The sequence below is a fragment of the Mandrillus leucophaeus genome, unplaced genomic scaffold (assembly GCF_000951045.1).
Source record: "Mandrillus leucophaeus isolate KB7577 unplaced genomic scaffold, Mleu.le_1.0 Scaffold240, whole genome shotgun sequence".
In the NCBI taxonomy this organism is placed as follows: Eukaryota; Metazoa; Chordata; class Mammalia; order Primates; family Cercopithecidae; genus Mandrillus; species Mandrillus leucophaeus.
The window spans coordinates 719,325-729,660 of NW_012102477.1; the positions used below are offsets into that span (position 1 = coordinate 719,325).

The 10,336-nt window shown below is 48.9% G+C and overlaps 1 protein-coding gene across 2 annotated transcripts in view; it reads left to right on the forward strand.

The window, feature by feature from the left end:
* The window catches only part of TRAP1 (TNF receptor-associated protein 1), a 68,031-nt gene that overhangs the window by 29,704 nt on the left and 27,991 nt on the right, over positions 1 to 10,336 (forward strand). The window contains exons 2-4 of one of the 2 annotated variants that reach the window (XM_011982567.1): positions 2,948 to 3,106; positions 4,836 to 4,918; positions 7,805 to 7,945. In XM_011982567.1, coding sequence (XP_011837957.1) covers positions 2,948 to 3,106; positions 4,836 to 4,918; positions 7,805 to 7,945 — 383 coding nt within the window. The remainder of the gene's footprint in view (positions 1 to 2,947; positions 3,107 to 4,835; positions 4,919 to 7,804; positions 7,946 to 10,336) is intronic. The other variant, XM_011982568.1, reaches the window with a different exon arrangement.

Consider the following 10,336-nt stretch of genomic DNA (forward strand, 5'->3'; position numbering starts at 1 on the left):
GTTCCTAAGGCTGGCTCTGCTCTGGGTGGAGGCGCAGAGACTTCAGCGCCCTGGTTCAGTGTAGACTATTCACGAACTCCTCTAACACCAAATACCATTTAACTCCACGAGAAATGTCCCGGGATTTTTTTTTTCTTTTTAACTGTACAAATAAAGTGAACAATTATGTAGACCCAAATAATTGGATATTTACATGATTTGGAAATTGAATATTTTCTGAATTGTGGTATGTTTTTAAGGTGTCTGCATGGAGATAAAGGCTAGGGTTGGCCGGGTGTGGTGGCTCACACCTGTAATCCCAGCACTTTGGGAGGCCTAGGTGGGCGGATCACCTGAGGTCAGTAGTTCGAGACCAGCCTGGCCAATAAGGTGAAACCTTGTCTCTACTGAAAATACAAAAATTAGTCAGGTGTGGTGGCAGGCACCTGTAGTCCCAGCTACTTGGGAGGCTGAGACAGGAGAATTGCTTGAACCTGGGAGATGGAGGTCGCAGTGAGCCGAGATCACTGCACTGCAGCCTGGGTGACAGAACGAGACTCCATCTCAAAGAAACGAAAACAAAAGGCTAGGTTTGTGCTGTTTGTAAGTCCAGGAATAAACCTAAAGAATAGGCAAGTTTTGACTGGGCACGGTGGCTCATGCCTGTAATCCCAGCACTTTGGGAGGCGGAGGCAGGCAGATTGCCTGAGGTCAGGAGTTCGAGACCAGCCTGGCCAACATGGTGAAACCCCGTCTCTAGTAAAAATACAAAAAATAGCTGGGTGTGGTGACGGGTGCCTCTAAACCCAGCTACTCGGGAGGCTGAGGCAGGAGAATTGTTTGAACCTGGGAGGTAGAGGTTGCAATGAGCCAAGATCGCACCACTGCACTGCAGCCTCGGCAACAAGAGCGAGACTTCGTCTCAAAAAAAAAAAATAGGCAAGTTTGTGTACCTTTTAGGAGTATGAAAGTTGATATGTTAATTTTTTTTTTTTTTTTTTTTTTTAAGGCAGACAAGTGCACTGTCACTCAGCCTGAAGTGCAGTGGTGCAGTCTTGGCTCACTGCAATCTCCACTTCCCGGGTTCAAGCCATTCCCCTGCCTCAGCCTCCCGAGTAGCTGGGATTACAGGTGCACACCACTGCGCTCAGCTAACTTTTGTATTTTTAGTACAGACGGGGTTTCTCCATGTTGGCCAGGCTGGTCTTGAACTCCTGACCTCAGGTGATCTGCCTACCTCGGCCTCCCAACGTGCTGGGATTACAGACGTGAGCCACCTCACCCCTGGCTGATATGTTAATTTTTAAAACCTTGATTCCTGGATATTCTGCGTCCATCTTTTGTACTCGTTACAAATTTGTGAAGAACAGGAGAGGCTCCCAGTTAGATGTGGTTCATTTAGGCCTAGACTTTCACATGGCGTAGCTGGCTGGCCACGTATCCTTGATGCCACCGTGTATTGCAAATCTGCTGACCAAGGCAGGATCCTGGTGTGTGGTCCTGGGGTCAGTGGGTGATGGTGTTGGGTTGGTCCTGTCCTGTGTTGGAGTGAAAGTGTCTGTGGTTTCTGTAGCATCAAGGGCTGGGCCTGTGTCGGTGAACTGCGTGCGGCTGGGGATACACTGGCTGCTTTCCTCCCTCGCTGGACTCTGCAGGCGACTTTCTCAGCCCACTGGGCTGATCAGGAAGTTACAGAAGATAAGTCTCCTTCCTAGTTACAAGGTAGAACCCATCGTCCGCTGTTTTTCAGTTTTTAAAGTACACTAATTGTTTTTAAAAAGTCTGTTTTGGGCTGGGCGTGGTGGCTCACGCCTGTAATCCCAGCACTTTGGGAGGCCGAGGCGGGCGGATCACGAGGTCAGGAGGTCGAGACCATCCTGGCTAACACGGTGAAACCCCATCTCTATTAAAAATACAAAAAAATTAGCTGGGCGCAGTGGCGGGTGCCTGTAGTCCCAGCTACTCGGGAGGCTGAGGCAGGAGAATGGCGTGAACCCAGGAAGCGGAGCTTGCAGTGAGCCAAGATCATGCCACTGGACTCCAGCCTGGACAACAAAGCGAGACTCCGTGTCAAAAAAAAAAAAAAATCTGTTTTGGATGAAAAAGTCATGGAAAAGAATAAACTTTTAGAACATGATAAGACAGTTTGAGAATATTAACATTTAAATATTTGGATCCCTTTCGGGAGTATTTTTTTTTTTTCTTGACTGTTAAGAGCAAGGAAGTGTGGCCCATCGGGGGCTTCTGCAGGGCCTGTGAGGATCGAGGCAGGTTTGAGTTTGTGGGTTCTGCAGGGGCTGCGAGGATCGAGACAGGTTTGAGTTTGGGGGGTTATGCGGGGGCTGCGAGGGTCGAGGCAGGTTTGAGTTTGCGGGTTGATGGAAAATCTCACCTGTGAGGTGAAAGTGGGAAGTGCTGTCAGCAGGCACCTGCCAGCTGGGCGCGGTGGCTCATGCCTGTCATCCCAACTCTTTGTAAGACCAAGACAGGAGGATCGTTTGAGCCCCGGAGTTCGAGACCAGTCTTGGCAACATAGCAAAACCCCATTTCTACAAAAAACTTTTTAAAAATTATGGGGGCGTGGTGGTCTATGCCTGTGGTCCCAGCTACTCGTGAGGCGGAGGCAGGAGCATCGCTTGAGCCCGGGAGGTCGAGGCAGCAATGAGCCGTGATTGCAGTGACAGAGCGAGACCCGCTCTCAAAAGAAGGCAGCAGCCCACCCGCTGCAGTTTCGCTTTGGCAGTTCTGAGAAGACCCAGTATCTTAAGCTGACGACGTGTGTGAGGGCTCCTTGCCAAAACCACACCCTGACGCTGTGGCGTTTGGTCCTGTGGATTTCTCTTTCAGCAACAACCTGACTTAGAGGTGTCCACACTAGCTTTTGCTAGACACCCTTGATGGGACAAATTACCATATTGTTTCTCGTGTCTTCCTAATTCTCGTTCTTTCTGCATATTTGTCTTTTCAGGAAAGCCAATTCTGTGTCCTCGGAGGACCACAGCCCAGTTGGGCCCCAGGCGGAACCCGGCCTGGAGCTTCCAGGCAGAACGGCTGTTGAGCACGCAGACCGCTGAGGACAAGGAGGAGCCCCTGCACTCGATCATCAGCAGCACGGAGAGCGTGCAGGGTAGCCTGGGCTCGCGCTGTGGTCTGGGAGGGCTTCTCGGTTCACTGCTGTGCATAAAGGGGCATTTTCAGGGTGGAGACAGTGATTGGCAGAGCCACCGCCTCAGGTCTGAAATCAGAAGGTTTGGCTGTAGGGAGTGCTGCGCCCTCCATTTCTGTCCCAGCGAGGGACTTCTGCCAGTGTCGGGTGTGTCTTGCCCCCTCTGGTGGCCACCGGTGAGTTTGCCGTCCAGCACCTCCCCTCAGTGGTGATTCATGGCACATCTGCTAATAATCATGGAAGCGGGAGGGGAAACTCAGCATTGGCTCAGCCTGTGCAGGACCGAATTCCGGAGCTGACTTTTCATTGCCTCTGAAGTACAAAAAAGCGGTCTTTGGAGCCAGTCCTGAAGTGGGTCCATTTCTAGCTTTTAAGTGGGTCGACAAGAGTAGAATCTTTGAAGTTAAAAAGAGAAGTGAGGTTTTCTTATTTTGATTTCTAAATAATTAATTTGGAAACCGCTTATTTGAAGAATATAGGCCGGGCGCAGTGGCTCATACTTGTAATCCCAGCACTTTGGGAGGCCAAGGCAGGAGGATTGCTTGAGGCCAAGAGGTCGAGACCAACCTGGGCCACATAGACCCTTTCACTACAAGAAAAATTAAAAAGTTAGCCAGGCATGGTAGCACACACCAGTGATTCTACCTACTTGAGAGGCTGAGGCAGGAAAATCAGTTGAGCCCAGGAAGTTGAGGCTGCAGTGAGCATGATCATTCCTCTGCATAGCAGCCTGGGCAACAGAGCCAGATCCTGCCTCTAAAAAAAAAAAAAAAAAGAAAAGGAAAGAACATATAATCTGGTTCTTAGAGGCAGCCCAGTTCTCGTGACCGTGCACATCGGGAAACCAGGCTGAGCAGTCCCTCGACGTAGCCCGAGGCCTGTCTGGCCTCAGCGGTGGGAGGATTGTTTCCCCTGTGTTCTTTCTGTGCAGATGGGAGCCTGATTTGTCCTGCCCTGAGACCTCCTTTCTGAGAGACTTTTTGTTTCATTTTGTTTTGAGACAGGGTCTTTCTCTGTTGCCCGGGCTGAGTGCTGTGGTGCAGTCATGGCTCACTGCAGTCTCGACCTCCCTGGCTCAAGTGATCCTCCCACGTCAGGCCCGTGAGACTGGGACCGTAAGTGTGCGCCACCATGCTCAGCTACTTTGTGTAGTTTTTGTAGAGATGGCAGAGTCCTGCTCTGTTGCCTAGGCTGGTCTTGAACTCCTGGGCTCAAGTGATTCTCCTGCCTTGGCCTCCCAAAGTGCTGGGATTACAAGCATGAGCCATGGCACCCAGCCAGACTTTGTTTCTGTCTACTTCTTTCTTTTTGTTCACAATCTTAAATGTTTGGGAGGCTGAGGCGGGTGGATCCCGAGGTCTGGAGATCAAGAGCATCCTGGCTAACACGGTGAAACCCCATCTCTACTAAAAATACGAAAAATTAGCCGGGCGTGGTGGCAGGTGCCTGTAGTCCCAGCTACCCGGGAGGCTGAGGCAGGAGAGTGGCGTGAACCCGGGAGGCAGAGCTTACAGTGAGTCGAGATCACACCATTGCACTCCAGCCTGGGTGACGGAGCGAGACTCCGTCTCAAAAAAAAAAAAATGTTTAAAACTCATAAACTTAAACATTCTTTGGAATGTGACGTAGCATATTCTTGCACAAAAATAGAAATTAAACTTTATTGGTTGTGTCTGTGTTTCATTACTAGGTTCTATTTCCAAACATGAGTTCCAGGCTGAGACAAAGAAACTTTTGGACGTCGTTGCCCGGTCCCTGTACTCAGAAAAAGAGGTGCGTTCCCTGCTAACCTGCCCGATGCTAGCAAAGTTTCTTTTCACAAAGCTGTTTTTTTGCCATTCTGGAGAATTGCCAGATAATGTATTAGCTGTGAGAAAGCATTAAACTTTGGACAGGTCCCCATCTTAAGCTACTAGTGAGAGGAGTTTTACCAGAATCTGTTTTGGTTTTGAGAGTAAGTGTATCCAGATGGTTCTTTGGGCTGGATCAACTCTGGGAATTAATTGAATTTTGCCAATAATTTTAAAAGTTCCCCAAATACAGGCCTGGTGCAGTGGCTCACGCCTCGGAACTCAGTGCTTTGGGAGGCTAAAGCAGGAGGATCATTTGAGCCCAGGAGTTTGAGACCAGCCTGGGCAATACAGCAAGACTCCTTCTCTACAAAAAATTTAAAAAAGTAGCCAGCTATAGGGGCACTGACCTGTGGTTTCAGCTACTCAGGAGGCTGGGGTGGGAGGATGACTTGAGCCTGGCAGACTCTGGGGTTGCAGTGGGCCATAATCGTGTTACTACACTGACCTGTATGACAGAGTGAGACCCTCTCTCCAGAAAAGAAAAAAGTCCCCCAAATCCTAGCATGCAGCTCTGCTGAAATCCATTTCTGTGGAGCTTTGGGTGTGCTCTGAGGCCGCTTTGCCTAGTGTGACTACCTGCAGGTCTTGGGGGCTTTGGCTGCCAGAGGAAGAAGATTCCCCAGTCCTGTGTGTGAGGAGCAGGGAGGAGTTACTGAGGAAATTAAAACGCATCTGGCTCCGGGTGCGGTGGCTCACACCTGTAATCCTAGTACTTTAGGAGGCCAAGGTAGGAGGATTGCATGAGTCCAGGAGTTTGAGACCAGCCTAGGCAATGTGGTCAGACCCCGTCTGTATTAAAAAAAAACCCACAAAATTCATTTGGGGTGACAGGACAAGGAAAAAGAAAAATGAAGGCCACCATTGTTGACATGCTGATTATTGCTGGAAGGCAAAGGAGAATCTGGAAGAAAGGTAAAGCACCAAATTTCGAAGCTCAGAGGGGCTTCCAGGAGCTGTTTCCAGGTTTTGTACTAATGAGTGCTGCGTTCCTGCCTCCCAGCGACCTCCACCTTCCGCTCAGATCCGCCGCTGCTTCCTGAGCTCTTGCGGACTTATTTTTTCTATTTTTATTTGTTTTGTTTTTTATTTTTTTGGAAAAGGGTCTGGCTCTGACGCCCAGGTTGGAGTGCAGTGGTATGATCTCGGCTCACTGCATCCTTCGCCTCCTGGGCTCAAGCCATCCTTCCTCCTCAGCCTCCCAAGTAGCTGGGACTATAGGCGCGCCACCCTGCCTGACTGATATTTGTATTTTTTGTAGAGACGGGGTTTTGCCATGTTGCCCAGGCTGGTCTTGAACTCCTGGGCTGAAGTAATCCGACTGCTTCACCCTCCCACAGTGCGGAGATCACAGGTGTGAGACCGCCCCTGGCATCTTTCACTGACTTCAAATGGAAGGTCTGTTTGAGGTCAGGGTGCTTTTCAGCTCCTGAGGGACAGCTGGGCCCTGCGTCCCGTGTTTCTCGGGGTGTGTTTTTGTGGAGTAGTAGTGTATTCGTGTTTCCACACTGCTGATGAAGGCATGCCTGAGACTGGGCAATTTATGAAGGAAGGAGGTTTAATTGGACTTACACCTCCATGTGGCTGGGGAAGCCTCACAGTCATGGTGGAAGGCAAGGAGGAGCAAGTCCCGTCTTACATGGATGGCAGCAGGCAAAGAGAGAATGAGCAAGACGCAAAGCAGAAACCCCAAATAAAACTGTCAGCTCTCGTGAGACTTACCCACTACCACAAGAACAGTACCGGGGAAACGGCTCCCATGATTCACTTATCTCCCACCGAATCCTTCCCGCAGCATGTGGGAATTATGGGAGTACTATTCAAGCTGCGATTTGGGTGGGGACACAGCCAGACCATATCAAGGAGAAATGGATGTTTGAGTGATTTGCTGTCATCCTTGTGCAGGAGTTAGGAAAGAAATTGTTCCTCGCAGGGCTCTTTTGTTTGTTTTTTTGAGACAGAGTCTCTCTGTCGCCCAGGCTAGAATGCAGTGGTGCTATCTTGGCTCACTGCAACCTCTGCCTAATGGGTTCAAGCGATTCTCCTGCCTCAGCCTCCTGAGTAGCTGGAATTACAGGCGTATTCCATCACTCCCAGCTAATTTTTATATTTTTAGTAGATACAGGGTTTTACCATGTTGGCCACACTGGTCTTGAGCTCCTGACCTGAAGTGATCCGCCCACTTCAGCCTCCCAAAGTGCCGGGATTACAAGCGTGAGCCACCGCACCCAGCGAGAGGGCTCTTCTTAAAGTGTTAATTAACAGGTGGACACATAACTTCAGGCTTGATTAAAAATCCTGAAGAGGGCCAGGCACCGTGGCTCACGCCTGTAATCCCAACACTTTGGGAGGCCGAGGCACAAGAATCACTTGAGCCTAGGAGATCAAGACCAGCCTGGGTAACATAACAAGACCCTGTGTCTATACACATTTTAAAACAATTAGCTGGGTGTGGTGGTGCATGCCTGTGGTCCCAGCTACTTAGGAGGATGGGGTGGGAGGATTGCTTGGGTCCAGGAGGTTGAGGCTGCAATAAGCCGTGATTGCAGCCTCCAGCCTGGGTGACAGAGTGAGACTGTCTGAACAAATCCTGAAGGAAAGATCAGTAGAAGTTAGCACCTTTAGTCACTTTGTGACCGGCGCAGAGGAACTGCCTTTGACTAAAGCAGAAACTCTATGCTTTGAGAACTGAATATTCTCTGACTGTTCTCCTCTGCCTTTTAACAGTTATTGGAAGTGCAGCTGACCAGATAGATCCTGCAGGATGAGTGTCCTTCATTGTCTGTGCCTCCCGTTTCTATTCCTGTAGGTGTTTATACGGGAGCTGATCTCCAATGCCAGCGATGCCTTGGAAAAACTGCGTCACAAACTGGTGTCTGACGGCCAAGCACTGCCAGAAATGGAGATTCACTTGCAGACTGATGCCGAGAAAGGAACCATCACCATCCAGGTACCTCCCTCAGTGTCCAGGCATGTGGTGGGCCCGGCCATGCAGCAGGGACAGCATCTGCCTTCTAGTGATGTCTCTGGGGTCCCAGGGATGTACTAGCCGTCCGTACCACCAGGATAACTCTGGCTATAATTTATTGTTAAAGTAGCACTGATTCATTATAGAAAATTTTGGAAAAGCAGGTATAAGCAGAAAAGAAGAAAATTCGAAATCACCCCATCCAGCGACAACTACTGGTAACATTTTAGCATATGGCCACACAGGGTTCTGGTGTATGCAGTTATTAACATATCTAAACATATCTTATTTTTAATGTACTCTTTTCATATTTTTAACTGTGTTTTCCCCTCAAAATGCAGATGAAGCAGTGCTGTGGCTGCTGCTCTAGCCTCGTGGAAATTTTAAGGCTGAAGAGTTAGGCCAAAGAGGGTCAGGTGGGGGCCCTGAGAGACATTGCATCCCAAGACAGCTGCCTTCGGACCTGTCGTCCCAGGGTCACGGCATCATAGCGGGGGTGTCTAGCTCTGTGGAGAGGTGGACAGACAGGCCTCGGTGGGTTCTGAGTATCCCCTTTTAGGGTGCTGGCTTGCTCTGAAGGCCTTGTCAGATGAATGAATGCAGGCACATGTGAGTGAATAGACTTGTGAAGGGTCGGCTGTTTTAATTGAAAGAGGGGCTTTTGTGAGGTGTCGGCTTTATGTACTCCCTCTTGGGTTTAGAGAATCCAGACTGAGCCCTGTGGTATGTGCCAGCTGTTTGTCATAGCCCTTGGTCATAAGGATTGGGTGGGGAGTGATTTCTTCTCTCCCTGCCTTCGTCGAGCTGACCTGGCTGTGGAATGGGCCCTGTGGGCAGGGCTGGGGCACAGGGCTGGGATGTGCTGCTGGGGCGCCCTGCACTTCCCTCCTGTTTTCAGCACAGAGGTTCCTTGCAGGTGATTGAAAATGGATGTGTTGGGGCGAGGGGTCATGGGGATGTGATTCGTGGTCTTCAGCAGAGGGCCCTGTCCTATGTGCCAGTACTTCCTGGTACCAAGACTATTTATGTTACAAGAATGATTTTTGGTTTTGTTTTTTGTCTTCTTTTTTCTTAAAGAACAGTTCTAGATTTACAGAAAATTTGAGCAGATAATTCAGAGTTCCGTTATATCCTTTGGCACCCAGTTTTTCTATTCTCAACACCTGATGTGAGCATGGTCCATTTATTTATTTATGAATTGATTTTTGGAGACAGAGTGTTGCTGTGTCGCCCAGGCTGGAGTGCAGTGGTGTGATCTCAGCTCACTGCAACCTCTGCCTCCCGGGTTCAAGCAACTCTCGTGCCTCAGCCTCCTGAGTAGCTGGGATTACAGACGTGTGCCACGATGCCCAACTAATTTTTGTATTTTTAGTAGAGATGGGATTCCACCATGTTGGCCAGGCTGGGTGAACTCCTGCCCTCAAGTGATCTGCCCGCCTTGGCCTCCCAAGTGTTAGATTACAGGAATGAGGCACCATACCTGGCCCATTTATTACAATTAATTAAGTAATATCGATATGTTATTCTTACCTAAGGTTTTAGAAAATGAAGGGTTCTTGTGGAGTCTCAGAGATGATATGCCATTCTGTCTCTTCTACTGATAGCTGCATTGCCTTTTGTTATTTTTAGGGGATTTTTTAGGGAATAAAATATGAAGCCTTAATTTATCACTGTCTAGCTTGAATTAATATTTAACACTTCAATGTAAGAGTCTTACAACAGTATCTTTCCAGTGGCAGAATCATCTTTTTCTTTTGATGTCAAGTTTTTTATGTATATACCTGTTGTAAGCCCTCACAAATTCCTTTTTATTTTTAGTTTTTTGAGACAGAGTCTCACTTTATTGCCCAGACTGGAGTGCAGTGGTGTGATCTCACCTCACTGCAGCCTCAGCCTCCCGGGTTCAAGTGATTTTCCCACCTTAGCCTCCCAAGTAGCTGGGTTTACAGGCACATGCCACCATACCTGGCTAATTTTTGCATTTTTAGTAGAAATGGGGTTTCACCATGCTGGTTATGCTGGTCTCGAACTCCTGACCTCAACTGGTCCGCCTATCTTGGCCTCTCAAAGTGCTGGGATTACAGGCATGAGCCACTGCCCCCGGTCTCACCATTTCCTTTTAAAATCACATCGTGTGGGTCGCCTGGCAACAGATGATTTCTGTCTACATCTGAAAAATCTGTATTTTTTTTTTTAAGTAAATATTTTAGAACAGATTTAAATTTTCAGAAAAATTTTAAAGATTGTACAGCATTGCCATCTACTCCAACACTAGCCTCCCTTATGATTGAAATCTTATGGCCGGGCGCGGCGGCTCACGCCTGTTATCCCAGTGCTTTGAGAGGCCAGGGCGGGCGGATCACCTGAGGTCGG